This window comes from Salvelinus fontinalis, chromosome 11 (assembly GCF_029448725.1).
Source record: "Salvelinus fontinalis isolate EN_2023a chromosome 11, ASM2944872v1, whole genome shotgun sequence".
Classification (NCBI taxonomy): Eukaryota; Metazoa; Chordata; class Actinopteri; order Salmoniformes; family Salmonidae; genus Salvelinus; species Salvelinus fontinalis.
This window is the reverse complement of record NC_074675.1, coordinates 12699480-12717185: the sequence shown is the minus strand read 5'-3', so window position 1 is coordinate 12717185 and position 17706 is coordinate 12699480. Positions and strand designations below refer to the sequence as shown.

At 47.2% G+C, this 17706-nt stretch overlaps 1 protein-coding gene across 10 annotated transcripts in view; it reads left to right on the top strand.

Annotated features, from left to right (window-relative positions):
* The first annotated feature begins 208 nt into the window (after positions 1-208).
* LOC129865055 (liprin-alpha-2-like) overlaps positions 209-17706 on the top strand; it is a 214482-nt gene continuing 196984 nt past the window's right edge. For 9 of the 10 annotated variants that reach the window (XR_008761310.1, XM_055937494.1, XM_055937495.1 and 6 more), the window contains exons 1-2: positions 209-543; positions 8070-8318. Coding sequence is in view for 9 of the 10 variants with exons in the window: in XM_055937494.1 (XP_055793469.1) it covers positions 8076-8318 (243 nt within the window). In the remaining variant the exon portion in view is untranslated. The remainder of the gene's footprint in view (positions 544-8069; positions 8319-17706) is intronic. The other variant, XM_055937500.1, reaches the window with a different exon arrangement.

Here is a 17706-nt window from a genome sequence, read left to right as displayed (position 1 = left end):
ATGACACTTCCAAATGTAATTTAGCATCAGAATGCACAGCATTAGGCTGCCCATTACGCATTAGGCTATTATACTTTTAAATACAACTTGTGCATAATTTTTCATCCAAGAAAAAATATATAATTGATACACAAATTCCATGTATCGTGACCATATTCTGGTGAGCAGAGAATTGAACAACTGCAACTTTAAGATACAGCACACCTCCCCTCCGCCAGCTGAAACAATGGTCTTTACCGACTTTTCTCCTCGCATCAGGAATTTGTAACATGCCATATTTTTACCAATGGGTATATCTGGAGAACCAAATGTCACCACGGAACAGGGCAATTTCAAGTTTTTGAAAATGCCAGCGGTTTATGCCTCCGCACATTTCATCGGAGCTTTCCTGTCGCTGCGTTTTGCCATTGGAGCTTCTTCCTAGGACTGGATTGGCCGCTAATGGTCCCAGCTGTGCGATTTCGTTAGCTTGCGGAGACCGCAGTTGTCATTGATCCATTGAAGGAGCTTACATACAGTAACGTTAGCCTAAAGGAAAAAAACGTAAGTATGGAAACTGTTTTCGGCGAATAGAATGTCATTGATTGTTTTACCATTTGCCTGTCGAGATTAGGATTGCACCCCGCGACCTGCTGTTTTGCACAGAGAGCGCGCCCAAGGTGATTTAGAAATAGGCAACCTCTCACCCTCAACTTCCTTAATGATGAGTAAGATGCTGGATGGAGTAGCCTACTAAATATAAACGGACGTGCCCATAGCCTACATTTTGCGTTAGTATGTAACCAATGCCTATAGTATAGTGGAGAGCTACAGAAAATCCGGACACTGTTAGAGTGTAGCGAAAGAGATAGTTAAAGGGGGCGGGATGGAGAGGCATGCATGATGTAATGCACTTAACAATGGTCAAGGATTCTCCCCAATTATCATTAAAGAGCATGGAAAACAATGTTACTGTGCAAAGATGAGATTAGCTCACTATTCCGGTGTCTTTCAATGTGCTTCTGAAGAATAGAACACTGAGAGGGCTGTCATGAGTAGAATATGTGCCCCTCCTCTACATTAGCAGTGAATACTATTCACATCTGAGGAATGAGTGAAGATTGAGCATTCAGGCTCATTCTGCTACACACTACACACACACACACACACAGATGGATGGATGGATGAATACCTAATGAAATCACATATATGCCCTTGACTCAGTAATTATAACACATTAACATCTCATTCAATTATGCAAGTTATATCGTTATGCTCTTTGTCACTGCGATGTTAATGTAGAAAATGACAGATGAAACCATATGTACAAGCCATACCATTATTACATATGCTCTGCTCATGTTCTCTGATGCTCCTTTGGGTGCACGTCCTGCTGGATCCATGTGCACGTCTAACGTAGACCAGTGATATAGTAAAATAATAATTTCACGTTCATGAGTATACAACTGAGTTGATTTTCCTCTGATGTACCTCCTTCATGCAAATATACTGTGCTTAATATGTCTGGTGAGAGAACAGCGCTTATTGCTACATGGGATCATGCAGAGGGCTACCTGTAGTAGCAGGCAGAGAGAAAGAGTGGCCTTTATGTCTATAAAATTATCATTTCATTACATTTTTTATGGCCCAATTTACATGATTGCCAGACGCCAAAGTAAAGGTAGCATAAAATGCTTTGCCATTGAAACGATGTCAGACTGACCCTGGCGACCGGCTGCAAATCAGATCAGGCCTTCATTGTCTTTTTGGCCCAGTTCTATCTGTGTTTTTATTCATCTCCATCGATTGATTGTTTGCATGACCTTGCTGTAGGGGGTTGTGGTATAGGTGAGGCCGTACTTAGGCAACGCTGGTTTACATACACACACATACACACATATACACATACATACACACGTAAACCCTCCTCTGCCCACTCCCTCCTGCTCCTTAATGACAGAGTGCTGGATGAAACTCGACACTCAACCCCCCCTTCTCATCCCCGCCCCAGTCGGCAGCCCATTCACTAGTTGTGAGAGTCAGTGGGGCGGGGGAGACGTGAGGCTTTACTCAATGAATCAGCCACTCACAGGTCCTTTGCCCTACATTTGTATCTACATTGGGTTATATTACACCCACAATGTAGTGAGCTCAGTGGCATGGTCTGATGAAATTGATTTCATGTCAGGAAACCAGGCACTCCTTGCCTTGTGAATTTCTGACTCATTAAACATATGGAGAGGTCCTAGACTTGCAGTGGATGGAGCATTGTTTAAATGTGAGGGATCTCCCATCATCAACCATGCTAATGTTCTGTGAACCTGCTTCTCAAGAGACTAGGGTTCTGTTGCAGTGATTGTGTTGGAAGGGGTTGAATAGCTGTCTTTTTGGCAGCCAACAGCATTGTTGTCTGAAGTGTATTTGCGGGTATAGGCTGTCATATGAATGGGAATTGTCTATATTCTCCCATTCACAAAACTGCTGTGTCATCTGTTTCCACCTGTCCAAGTGCTACGGGTGCCAAAGTGAGAATGAGTGAGTGTAACTTAATAGTTTTCCGATACACTTAAGATCACGAAAGCATTCCACTGCTGCGCATTGGGCCTAGGCGCATGCCAAGAAATCAAACATGGACATTATTTAAAAGTAGATTTGCCTTTAGTCAGCACCAATGTACCCTCTAAGGTGCGCATACTTCCTCCAGGACTGCTAGGCAGAAGAAATGCCTGACCGTGGAGAGACACAATAGATTGAACTTCACTGAGTTTGCCCTACATACATCAACGTTTTTTCCGTGGTCGAATCAACATTATAAACTGTGTGGTTCGAGCCCTGAATGCTGATTGGCTGACAGCCCTGGTATATCAGACCGTATAGCACGGGTATGACAAAACATTTCGTTTTACGGCTCTAATTACCTTGGTAGCCAGTTTATAATAGAAATAAGGCACCTCGGGTGGTTGTGATATATGGTCAATATACCACAGCTTAGGACGGTGTCCAGGCACTCTGTGTTGCGTCGTACATAAGAACAGACCTTAGCCGTGGTATATTGGCCATATACCACACCTCCTCGGGCCTAAACAAATCTAACTTTGCAAGATTGAGTCTGTGATTGTGCTGTAGGCAGAGCCAGGGTGCAACAGAGTATAATACTGTTATACAGAGTAATTCTTCCGGCCGCAAAACCTGACTCAATAGGGGAGGGTCCGGGTGGGCATCTACCGTCAGGGGCGGCTCCGGTGCGGGGCGAAGTACCCACTCCGCTCGTGGACACGTCATCGGAGGAATCGGACTGTGGGTCGTCGCCGGAAGAACCGGACTGTGGGTCGTCGCCAGAGGAACCGGACCGTGAATCATCGCCGGATGCTCCGGACCTTAGATCGTTGCCGGGGACTCCGGACTGGGAACCCTCACAGGAGGCTCCGGACTGGGAACCCACCCTAAAAATGTTACTGGATTTGCTCCATTAGTTTTGTTGGTAGACCTACATTATGCTCAAATAGCCACAATAGCCTATTGGCTAATGTCTAAAACTGTTAGGGTACAGCCTCAGTGTTCACTGTAAACGCGCGCTGAAAGTTGCACAAATTCTCACAACGTTGGAGTTTCCGTTCAGAATACCTCAAATTTGCTCAGTGGCCTAAACAATTGGAGGAACATTTGTACACAATGCCACATAAAATGCATAAAACATACTATACAGAGGAAAGGTACAAGCTCATCAAATACACAACGACCTTTCTGATGCATTTCAGTCACTTCATCCCAGACTTCCTTCACATTGAAATACTGTGAAAAGTACTGTCAGACTGATTTGTAATAGACTGTCATAGCCTCAGTTAAAAAAGAAAACATTGGCCTTTGATTACAGTACATCACTTCTTTTACATGGTGGGGTCACAAATGTTTTGATGTCAAAATGCGGTCGCATCAACATGGGAACCCCTGGTGGAGTGCATGTTGTGCTGATGTAAGTCTTGGCGTTGTTCCTCACACAACAGGTCTCCACCTCCTTGTCATTCACATGGCGAAGAATGGAAACAATTGATCTTGACTCGGCTAATATTTCACACCTTAGAAATGTGTGGCAGTTTACTAGGTGTCTAGTTGAATGTGACTCATCAACATGTGGTTTTTTAGCATGCCCTCTATAGCGTAGGTACAGAGGACTGTTTGGTACATAGGAAATGACTGACATAGTCAAATTATTGACATATTAAAAAAAACGTGATATGTCATAACCTGTTAATAAGATGTATGTCGTTTTTGATGAGTGTCAGAACCAAATCGTTCAAATTAGAGCATTCTAATATTACTGGTAATAAGGTCACAGTGTGTCTCTCATGTGATTACACCCTGATGTGTACGCTTCGTTTGATTTCTTCCATCCCTCTCTATACATCTTTCCATGTTCCTGGATGTTGAGAACAGTGCTGAATAGCCACGCTTGTCTGTATCACTCTGGACCAGGCCCCTTGTGTTGCTGTTGTGGAGCTCCTTATCTAATATCTACACACTGAATTGTTCCCATTAATTAGATTAGGTCAAGACATTCAGTTAGAGGGAAGTTAGAGGGAACTTGCTGATTTGTGGAGTGGTTAGTGAAGGATCATTGGGTCTAACATTTGTAAATGCCTTGGTCCCAGTTCCAATGTGGATGTGTAGCCACCTGCTGTAATATTTCTCATGACTTTTCATTTGTGAAGATTTTCTATGTGCTTTCTGACCTCCATAGTCAGTACATATTCAATGAAATATCTAAGATAATTCCTCAAAGATACATAATGGCAATTAATATACAGTACAGTGATACTCCCAATGAAGGTTCCAATCTTACACCTTCATAAAGAGAATGTAGAATCCTACAGTTGTCACCACAATGGTTCAGGAAGGCTTTGCCTGTATTGAGTGTGAGGCACGCATAGAGATAGATAGAGGACTCATCTTTATATCTGGAGGCATTAAAGCGTCTGTGACAGCATGGGCAGCGCTAAAGAGGCTACAACCCATAGGAATCCCCACCCAGTTGGCTACTTTGACCTCTTTAAAATGGTGGAAGCCCTCAATGGTGCTTCCCATGCTTAAACTGACTTTTGTTCACTTGAGGCCTCTATCATTCTCCATGGATGCACCACAGAAGGTGTCAGTCTGCCCCCTATAAACCACTTTAGAGAGATGCAGTGGGGTTAGATGGAATTGGTAGTGGTGGGGGTTGGATGACTGGGGGGGCTCTGCACTGATTGGGAAGGGAACCCAGCCCTCCAATCCCTCTGAATAATTCATCAATTGGCATATGGCACAGGGAGGAAGACCCATTGATCCTGCCAGTGCACGTTCCTCCCACCTCCCCGCCGCCTCTGTGGTGCAGAATGTGTTCTATTGAGTGTCTTATCCCCCTTCTCTGATTTGATATCATTCCATTTCATCCTTGTCCTTGCGTTTTAGTGGTTTTATGGGGTAGTTAGAATTGGGCGCTGATGCGGTCGCGCTGGTCTTATTTTCTTTGATATACTTTCTATCGACTTAACCTGCCTCTTTTTCTGTACTGCATTTATAGACTACACATCCATTTGTTCTGGTTTGTCTCGCTATTGCGTGTGGTTATTCTGACATAAAGGTCAAAATAAAGGATTGAATTGGCTATAGAGTTGTTTTATTGACGACATATTGATAACAGCCTAATAACTGGCCCATGATAGTGTAATATACAGATATGGTCAGACTAGGTTGTAGGCCTCTGTGAGAGGTATCTGTATCACTATGCTACACACAACAGTACACACATTTGTCTGTTTCATGTGACTATACCCCTTAGACGGTGACATGAAAGCTAATGAGCTGTTAGCTCTGTCCTGGGTGTGTCTTAAACCAACTGCATCACGTTCACACTACAGTGCATGGCAATAAGAAGCAGTCCACTACAAACACTGCCTGAGACACTTAACAATGTTCACTGTGTGTTCTATGTTAGTATAAGAAGCCATGGGGGAGTTCATAAGCCAACACACACTAACTCAAACCTCTCTCCCTGCCCCCCTGCCTGCCCCCCCGCCCGCCTACCTGCCCCCCTGCTCCCCTGCCCCCTTGCTCCCCTGCCCACCCTCCTGCCCCCCTGCCCCCCCGCCCGCCCACCTGCCTGCCCCCCTGCCCGCCCGCCTGCCTCCCTGCCCCCCTGCCCGCCCGCCTGCCCCCCTGCCCACCTCCCTGCCCCCCTGCCCGCCCACCTGCCCCCCTGCTCGCCCGCCTGCCCCCCTGCCCACCTGCCTCCCTCCCTGCCCGCCCCCCTGCCCACCTGCCTCCCTCCCTGCCCCCCTGCCCGCCTGCCTGCACGCCCACCTGCCTCCCTGCCCCCCTGCCCCCCTTCCCGCCCGCCTGCCACTGTACTTGGTAGAATTCACAGCTTATATAAGCGTGCCGCTGCGTAGCGGCAATATACAGTGGCACCCTGGCGTTATGGAGAAAATCGTTTGTCCAAGTAGCCAACCGAAATCTACTTTAACATAGTTGTAGAAATGGGAAAATCCATTGGTGTAATTTTTGTGTTTTCTTTGAGGTTGAGATGGGGACCGATCGCCTGTTTCTGTGTTGCTGAGACACTAGTTTGAATGAGCTGTAATCAAGTCTAAATGGTGTCATTAAATTCTGAGTTATTATTGTGTGATAACAGTGTGCGACACTCACGATTGCTGCAATTGTTTCTTCTCTTCCTGTTTAAAGACATGAGCCCGATGAGCATCTGTAGTTAGGTCCTCCGCTGTACACAACCTGTGTTTGGAACAGTAGGGTTTTACTATACAGCTAGACTGCATGATCATCATGGACTCCAGCTCTCTAGTCTAGTCTGATCTCTCAGGTTTAAATGGTAACGGATAGTGTCTGAACGGGAGGCGGTGGGAGGCTGGCTGTGTGCCGGGGCCTGCGCTGAGACCCCAGACTCCTGCCAGGAGAGGCTGCTGGGAGACAGACTTGTCATTATATAGGCTACCCATCGATGGCGAGGGGACTGACCATGGGTCTGTCTATCGGTCTGTGTCTCTGTGACATCACATTTGTAGTGTCTGTGGTTCACGTCTCTGGTGAAGTGATGGAATGTTGGAGAGGACAGTGTGAATGTGTGTTTAAGATATGTAGGGTTGTTCCATGCGTGCATTAATGTGGAGAGTAATGGCGATGGTTAAAGAGCTGCGTTGTCATAGGTCAACATCTGCTTCTGTGAAGTTGTACAGGTACAAGGTACAGACCGGTGGAGGTGGAAAGCAAAGATCAGCCAAAACCTCCTAGGAATGATATAGCTTCAGATGTTCACAATAGTATAGATGTGCTGCATTATGCAACCAGACACAGGCTGGCCCATGAAATAGTACGAGTGTTAAAACTAGGGCAGAACGAACAGCCAGCCTCCCAAAACGTCGACACAGCCTTGAAACACTGGAGAGATGTGGAGCCATGCTCCTAGTGTCTCTCTCTCTCTCTCTCTCACACACACACACACACACACACACACACACACACACACACACACACACACACACACACACACACACACACACACACACACACACACACACACACACACACACACACACACACGTTATTGCCAAGAGAATCTCCCTGCCCTAAGCAAGAGGTCACTGAGGACCAGAGCTCTCTAAGCCGTCTGGCCCCCTACAGTGGAGACCCTCTCCTCTGTCATCCCTCGCGTCATGTCCCTGGTGTCTTTGAGTCTGAGGGAAGTTGACACCAATCAAGGCTTTGTAAACACAGGAAACACAGGGTTCATGCTGCCTCTAGATGAGATGGAGGCTCACAGTGCTGCAGCTCTGAAAGTGTAGGACTACATCATCTCTATTTCTGGTCGAGATCTTTGTATTTTTTATGACTGAAACACAGAATGAATCACCTAATCATCACTTAAAACATCAGTTTTATGTACGGGTTTATGGCTTGATCATTAGACTGTTGTAAGATCCAAGAGGTTTTCCTGTAACAACATCACAATAAAACTCCCTAGCCCTACCTCACATAGAACAACCACTGAGCATCACCCTCTGACCTGGCTAACCTTTGGCCCCGTTCCGCCCACCCAGGGCGAAATGATGTGCGAGGTGATGCCCACCATCAGCGAGGACACGGCTCAGCGGGGCTCCCAGAGCAGCGCCTCGGACCCAGACTCCCACTTTGAGCAGCTGATGGTCAACATGCTGGATGAGAGAGACCGCCTGCTGGACACGCTGAGGGAGACCCAGGAGAGCCTGGGGATGTCCCAGCAGCACCTGGAGGACGTTATCTACGACCGGGACTCACTGCAGCGCCAGCTCAGCTCCGCCCTGCCACAGGTAACATACCGTTCCACCCAGGAGCCTCTTCCTTCTTAATGTATGCTAAGCATACAGTAACATGCAGGTCCATCATGGCTATTGGAGATGACAGTGGTTGTGTGTACAATGCCCATACTGTATGGTCCAATTCTATTCTGAGGTAAAACGCATAGAAATTGATAGAACACAACTGTGCACATTTTCTTAGCTCCGCTCTGCCACAGGTATTGTACAGCATAGGAGTCAATTCCTTCCATGTGTGTTGAGCACAATGTTCTGGACCATGTGATACAGCTAGGTTACAACTAGGAGTTGGGTGGTCCATCAAGGTTATTCCTTCCACTTCAGAGATGAGAAAGGTTGTATATTCATTGCACATACCATACAGTACGGTCCAAGTTCTATAATTAAGCAATAAAGCCATAGGGGGTGTGGTACATGGCCAATATACCAATGCTAAGGGCTGTTCTTAGGCACGACGCAAAGCGTGCCACAAACCCCGACGTGCCTTATTGCTATTATAAACCGGTTACCGACGTAATTAGAGCAGTACAAATAATATCTCTTGCAATACTCATGTCGTTGAAAGTGAGCTGCTACACAATATTAGTTTCAAGGGCGGCAGGTAGGCTAGCTGCTAAGAGCGTTGGGCCAGTAACTGAAAGGTCGCTGGTTCGAATCCCCGAGCTGACTAGGTGAAAAATCTGTCTGTGCCTTTGAGCAAGACACTTAACCCTAATTGCTCCTGTAAGTCCCTCTGGATAAGAGCATCTGCTAAACAAGTGTAATGTAAATGCATAGTCGTTCCATGGCAATAAAAACACAACTTGGAATACAGTGAGGAGCAGTGAAATGGAATGGAATTGCGCTGACATTTTGGATCTAGTGTGTTCATTGGTTGTTCGTTTCCCAGCGACATGGGCAAATAAGGGCTTGCGTAATAATTCCTATTGAAGTAGAGATTATCTCGCTGGCAGAAAGTGTGTCAATAATTGTAGTCACAAGTTCTCCCTGCTTCTCTTGAGGTTTCACTGGAAGAAAAGAGGACTTTGTTCACAGGCGGTGCTGGCCGATACCGACTGTAAATCCACATGGTTTTAGAGACAAACAAAGCACACAGACTGTATTGGCTGCGATTTGATCACACAGGCAAACACTCACTTAAAAGGGGTTGTCGGGTCTTTTAATACCATAATAATGTGTCTGAAATCACATAATACCAAAAAGGAGTTTTTTATGATCTGCTCTTGCCTCTGGAACATTTGAAATGTATTTTCTTAGAATTGATATAACCTAGATATGAATCATTAACCTTTATAGGTGACCCGGTCATAGGGTTACATGCCAGGTCATAGGGTTACAGACCAGGTCATAGGGTTACAGACCCGGTCATAGGGTTACAGACCCGGTCATAGGGTTACAGACCCGGTCATAGGGTTACATGCCAGGTCATAGGGTTACAGACCCGGTCATAGGGTTACAGACCAGGTCATAGGGTTACAGACCCGGTCATAGGGTTACAGACCCGATCATAGGGTTACAGACCCGGTCATAGGGTTACAGATCCGGTCATAGGGTTACAGACCAGGTCATAGGGTTACAGACCCGGTCATAGGGTTACAGACCTGGTCATAGGGTTACAGACCAGGTCATAGGGTTACAGACCCGGTCATAGGGTTACAGACCAGGTCATAAGGTTACAGACCCGGTCATAGGGTTACAGACCAGGTCATAGGGTTACAGACCAGGTCATAGGGTTACAGACCAGGTCATAAGGTTACAGACCCGGTCATAGGGTTACAGACCAGGTCATAGGGTTACAGACCAGGTCATAGGGTTACAGACCCGGTCATAGGGTTACAGACCAGGTCATAGGGTTACATGCCAGGTCATAGGGTTACAGACCCGGTCATAGGGTTACAGACCAGGTCATAGGGTTACAGACCAGGTCATAGGGTTACAGACCAGGTCATAGGGTTACATGCCAGGTCATAGGGTTACAGATCCGGTCATAGGGTTACATGCCAGGTCATAGGGTTACAGACCAGGTCATAGGGTTACAGACCCGGTCATAGGGTTACAGACCCGGTCATAGGGTTACAGACCCGGTCATAGGGTTACAGACCAGGTCATAGGGTTACAGACCCGGTCATAGGGTTACATGCCAGGTCATAGGGTTACATGCCAGGTCATAGGGTTACAGACCCGGTCATAGGGTTACAGACCAGGTCATAGGGTTACATGCCAGGTCATAGGGTTACAGACCCGGTCATAGGGTTACAGACCAGGTCATAGGGTTACAGACCAGGTCATAGGGTTACAGACCAGGTCATAGGGTTACATGCCAGGTCATAGGGTTACAGATCCGGTCATAGGGTTACATGCCAGATCATAGGGTTACAGACCAGGTCATAGGGTTACAGACCCGGTCATAGGGTTACAGACCCGGTCATAGGGTTACAGACCCGGTCATAGGGTTACAGACCAGGTCATAGGGTTACAGACCCGGTCATAGGGTTACATGCCAGGTCATAGGGTTACATGCCAGGTCATAGGGTTACAGACCAGGTCATAGGGTTACAGACCAGGTCATAGGGTTACAGACCAGGTCATAGGGTTACAGACCAGGTCATAGGGTTACATGCCAGGTCATAGGGTTACAGACCAGGTCATAGGGTGACAGACCCGGTCATAAGGTTACAGACCCGGTCATAGGGTTACAGACCAGGTCATAGGGTTACATGCCAGGTCATAGGGTTACATGCCAGGTCATAGGGTTACAGACCAGGTCATAGGGTTACATGCCAGGTCATAGGGTTACATGCCAGGTCATAGGGTTACAGACCAGGTCATAGGGTTACAGACCAGGTCATAGGGTTACATGCCAGGTCATAGGGTTACATGCCAGGTCATTGGGTTACAGACCAGGTCATAGGGTGACAGACCCGGTCATAAGGTTACAGACCCGGTCATAGGGTTACAGACCAGGTCATAGGGTTACATGCCAGGTCATAGGGTTACAGACCAGGTCATAGGGTTACATGCCAGGTCATAGGGTTACAGACCCGGTCATAGGGTTACAGACCAGGTCATAGGGTTACAGACCCGGTCATAGGGTTACAGACCCGGTCATAGGGTGACAGACCAGGTCATAGGGTTACAGACCCGGTCATAGGGTTACATGCCAGGTCATAGGGTTACAGACCAGGTCATAGGGTTACAGACCAGGTCATAGGGTTACATGCCAGGTCATAGGGTTACAGACCAGGTCATAGGGTTACAGACCAGGTCATAGGGTTACAGACCAGGTCATAGGGTTACAGACCCGGTCATAGGGTTACAGACCAGGTCATAGGGTTACAGACCAGGTCATAGGGTTACAGACCCGGTCATAGGGTTACAGACCCGGCCATAGGGTTACAGACCCGGTCATAGGGTTACAGACCCGGTCATAGGGTTACAGACCAGGTCATAGGGTTACAGACCCGGTCATAGGGTTACAGACCCGGTCATAGGGTTACAGACCAGGTCATAGGGTTACAGACCCGGTCATAGGGTTACAGACCAGGTCATAAGGTTACAGACCCGGTCATAGGGTTACAGACCAGGTCATAGGGTTACAGACCAGGTCATAGGGTTACAGACCAGGTCATAAGGTTACAGACCCGGTCATAGGGTTACAGACCAGGTCATAGGGTTACAGACCAGGTCATAGGGTTACAGACCCGGTCATAGGGTTACAGACCAGGTCATAGGGTTACATGCCAGGTCATAGGGTTACAGACCCGGTCATAGGGTTACAGACCAGGTCATAGGGTTACAGACCAGGTCATAGGGTTACAGACCAGGTCATAGGGTTACATGCCAGGTCATAGGGTTACAGATCCGGTCATAGGGTTACATGCCAGGTCATAGGGTTACATGCCAGGTCATAGGGTTACAGACCAGGTCATAGGGTTACAGACCCGGTCATAGGGTTACAGACCCGGTCATAGGGTTACAGACCCGGTCATAGGGTTACAGACCCGGTCATAGGGTTACAGACCAGGTCATAGGGTTACATGCCAGGTCATAGGGTTACATGCCTGGTCATAGGGTTACAGACCAGGTCATAGGGTTACAGACCAGGTCATAGGGTTACAGACCAGGTCATAGGGTTACAGACCAGGTCATAGGGTTACATGCCAGGTCATAGGGTTACATGCCAGGTCATAGGGTTACAGACCAGGTCATAGGGTGACAGACCCGGTCATAAGGTTACAGACCCGGTCATAGGGTTACAGACCAGGTCATAGGGTTACATGCCAGGTCATAGGGTTACAGACCAGGTCATAGGGTTACATGCCAGGTCATAGGGTTACATGCCAGGTCATAGGGTTACAGACCAGGTCATAGGGTTACAGACCAGGTCATAGGGTTACATGCCAGGTCATAGGGTTACATGCCAGGTCATTGGGTTACAGACCAGGTCATTGGGTGACAGACCCGGTCATAAGGTTACAGACCCGGTCATAGGGTTACAGACCAGGTCATAGGGTTACATGCCAGGTCATAGGGTTACAGACCAGGTCATAGGGTTACATGCCAGGTCATAGGGTTACAGACCCGGTCATAGGGTTACAGACCCGGTCATAGGGTTACAGACCCGGTCATAGGGTTACAGACCCGGTCATAGGGTTACAGACCAGGTCATAGGGTGACAGACCAGGTCATAGGGTTACAGACCCGGTCATAGGGTTACATGCCAGGTCATAGGGTGACAGACCCGGTCATAGGGTGACAGACCAGGTCATAGGGTTACATGCCAGGTCATAGGGTTACAGACCAGGTCATAGGGTTACAGACCAGGTCATAGGGTTACAGACCAGGTCATAGGGTTACAGACCAGGTCATAGGGTTACAGACCAGGTCATAGGGTTACAGACCAGGTCATAGGGTTACAGACCAGGTCATAGGGTTACAGACCAGGTCATAGGGTTACATGCCAGGTCATAGGGTTACAGACCAGGTCATAGGGTTACAGACCAGGTCATAGGGTTACATGCCAGGTCATAGGGTTACATGCCAGGTCATAGGGTTACAGACCAGGTCATAGGGTTACAGACCAGGTCATAGGGTTACATGCCAGGTCATAGGGTTACATGCCAGGTCATAGGGTGACAGACCAGGTCATAGGGTGACAGACCCGGTCATAGGGTTACAGACCCGGTCATAGGGTTACAGACCAGGTCATAGGGTTACATGCCAGGTCATAGGGTTACAGACCAGGTCATAGGGTTACAGACCCGGTCATAGGGTTACAGACCAGGTCATAGGGTTACATGCCAGGTCATAGGGTTACAGACCAGGTCATAGGGTTACAGACCCGGTCATAAGGTTACAGACCCGGTCATAAGGTTACAGACCAGGTCATAGGGTTACAGACCAGGTCATAGGGTTACAGACAAGGTCATAGGGTTACAGACCAGGTCATAGGGTTACAGACCAGGTCATAGGGTTACAGACCAGGTCATAGGGTTACAGACCAGGTCATAGGGTTACAGACCAGGTCATAGGGTTACATGCCAGGTCATAGGGTTACATGCCAGGTCATAGGGTTACAGACCAGGTCATAGGGTTACAGACCAGGTCATAGGGTTACATGCCAGGTCATAGGGTTACATGCCAGGTCATAGGGTTACAGACCAGGTCATAGGGTGACAGACCCGGTCATAAGGTTACAGACCCGGTCATAGGGTTACATGCCAGGTCATAGGGTTACAGACCAGGTCATAGGGTTACAGACCAGGTCATAGGGTTACAGACCCGGTCATAAGGTTACAGACCAGGTCATAGGGTTACAGACCAGGTCATAGGGTTACAGACCAGGTCATAGGGTTACAGACCCGGTCATAGGGTTACAGACCCGGTCATAAGGTTACAGACCAGGTCATAGGGTTACAGACCAGGTCATAGGGTTACATGCCAGGTCATAGGGTTACAGACCCGGTCATAGGGTTACAGACCCGGTCATAGGGTTACAGACCCGGTCATAGGGTTACAGACCAAGTCATAAGGTTACAGACCAGGTCATAGGGTTACAGACCAGGTCATAGGGTTACAGACCAGGTCATAGGGTTACAGACCAGGTTATAAGGTTACAGACCAAGTCATAAGGTTACAGACCAGGCCATAGGGTTACAGACCAGGTCATAGGGTTACACAGTATATGTATGTTCAGTATATCACCTGTAAGTCTGTGGCTTCTATGTTCCATCTTTAGCCTCAGTGACTGTACAGTCGTAGCCAAAAGTTTTGAGAGTGACACAAATATTAATTTTCACAAAGTCTGCTGCCTCAGTTTGTATGATGGCAATTTGCATTACTCCAGAATGTTATGAAAAGTGACCGGATGAATTGCAATTAATTGCAAAGTCCCTCTTTGCCATGCAAATGAACTGAACCCCCAAAAACATTTCCACTGCATTTCAGCCCTGCCACAAAAGGACCAGCTGACATCATGTCAGTGATTCTCTCATTAACACAGGTGTGAGTGTTGACGAGGACAAGGCTGGAGATCACTCTGTCATGCTGATTGAGTTTGAATAACAGACTGTAAGCTTCAAAAGGAGGGTGGTGCTTGGAATCATTGTTCTTCCTCTGTCATCAGTGGTTACCTGCAAGGAAACACGTGCCCTCATCATTGAGTTGCACAAAAAGGGCTTCACAGGCAAGGATATTGCTGCCAGCAAGCGCCAGGACCATCTCCTAAAGCTCTGTACTGGGCACCCCCAGTACAGAGCTTGCTCAGGAATGGCAGCAGGCAGGTGTGAGTGCATCTGCATGCACAGTGAGGCAAAGACTTTTGGAGGCTGGCCTGGTGTCAAGAAGGGAAGCAAAGAAGCCACTTATGTCCAGGAAAAACATCAGGGACAGACTGATATTCTGCAAAAGGTACAGGGATTGGACTGCTGAGGACTGGGGTAAAGTCATTTTCTCTGATGAATCCCCTTTCCGATTGTTTGGGGCATCTGGAAAAAAGCTTGTCCGGAGAAGACAAGGTGAGCGCTACCATCAGTCCTGTGTCATGCCAACAGTGAAGCATCCTGAGACCATTCATGTGTGGGGTTGCTTCTCAGCCAAGGGAGTGGGCTCACTCACAATTTTGCCTAAGAACACAGCCATGAATAAAGAATGGTACCAACACATCCTCCGAGAGCAACTTCTCCCAACCATCCAGGAACAGTTTGGTGACGAACAATGCCTTTTCCAGCATGATGGAGCACCTTGCCATAAGGCAAAAGTGATAACTAAGTGGCTCGGGGAACAAAACATCGATATTTTGGGTCCATGGCTAGGAAACTCCCCAGACCTTAATCGCATTGAGAACTTGTGGTCAATCCTCAAGAGGCGGGCGGACAAACAAAAACCCACAGATTCTGACAAACTCCAAGCATTGATTATGCAAGAATGGGCTGCCATCAGTCAGGATGTGGCCCAGAAGATAATTGACAGCATGCCAGGGCGGATTGCAGAGGTCTTGAAAAAGAAGGGTCAACACTGCAAATATTGACTCTTTGCATCAACTTCATGGAATTGTCAATAAAAGCCTTTGACACTTATAAAATGCTTGTAATTATACTTCAGTATTCCATAGTAACATCTGACAAAAATATCTAAAGACACTGAAGCAGCAGACTTTGTGAAAATGTATATTTGTGTCATTCTCAAAACGTTTGGCCACGACTGTATGTGTTGTGATTTATTCATGTGACTGTGTTTGAACTCAGGGTTATTTGGATTCTTGCTCCAACTGTATATTTTGCCTTAGGCGGTCTCTCACCCTGTTCAGCTGCTATTATAACACCGGCATACCGTACAGTAGAGAGGCTGGCTGGGGGAAGTGAAAGAGAGTGACACTGGACCAAAACACGCATCTCCTTGTGAAAGACTGAGGGTTTGTTGTGCTGTTTGGAAACACCGTGCAGTTGTCAGTATGCGTTGCCCTGATTGAGGAGAAGAAAATTCAGGTAAATATTCAAATAGCCACAGCGCTACACATGACATGTTTTTAGAGCTACAAACTCTACTTCAAATCCAACTCGGTGCTTCCATCTGCAGCAGTGGTGGTAGTATCTTTCCCGTCATGTCTGTCAATTTATGCCGCATCATTCCCGGATGAAAACGTCCGGGGACGGAAAATGAAATGGCGACAAAATGAAATAGCGCTGCCATTATCCCACGTTTTCTGACAGACGTTTCCTCTGCTAGTAAAACACAGATACAACTCAGATAATGATGTACGGCTTGTCACTGTCTAATGACAGCGATTTTGACGTACTATTCTGTGGCACTCCTAGGCACCATTTTAAATGAGATGTCACCGGGCTATCTGGATCCCTTCCCCTGATGTTACCCCCATGCACAAATGCTTCCATTAATTCATGTGGTGGCAACATTTTTTAAAGCCTAGACGATATCAACATCACACTAATGCTTCATGAGGCAGTTCGTTGGACCTCTGTAATTGTGGGGAGGTTCTTATCTAGGAGAAAGGTTGGCTCCTGTCTCCCATTTTAATGGCTGACTGATAAAGACTCCGTGTACAGAGAGAGAGAGCCTGTTGGACAAGGAACGGGATAACGGATTTTTATAAAACAGTGTACAAAACATTAAGAACACCTGCTTTTTCCATGACAGAATGACCAGGTGAATCTAGGTGAAAGCTAGTATCCCTTATTGATGTCACTTGTTAAATCCACTTTAATCAGTGTAGATGAAGGGGAGGACACAGGTTAAAGGATTTTTAAGCCTCGAGACAATTGAGACATGGATTGTGTAAGTGTGCCATTCACTGGGTAAATGGGCAAGACAAATGATTTAAGTGCTTTTGAACGGGGTATGGTAGTTGGTGCCAGGCACACCGGTTTGTGTCAAGAACTGCAACGCTGCTGGGTTTTTCACGCTCAACAGTTTCCCGTGTGTATCAAGAATGGTTCACCATTCAAAGGACATCCAGTCAACCTGACACAACTGTGGAACGCTTTCGACACCTTGTAGAGTCCATGCCCCAACGAATTGAGGCTGTTCTGAGGGCAAAGGGGGTGCAACTCAATATTAGGAATGTGTCCTTAATGTTTTGTACACTCAGTGTATATCTGTAGTAGACTGTCATATGTTGCTTCATTTTGACAGTGCTTGGTTATGTTTGTAGTATCTTTCAAAGCACTTTGAACCATTGTTTTTTTCAGTACTACAAGGCAGTGCAGGGAATTAAGTAAGCTGGTAGACATCCTTATTTAGGGTAGATCTTAAAGAGGCCGAGAGATAGCTGCCGGGTGAGTGAGTTTGTGTGTGTGCAAGAGCGTAGAGAGGGTGGTGAGATGAGGAGAGATGCAGAGACTTTCTTCAGAAATGGAAGTGGCCT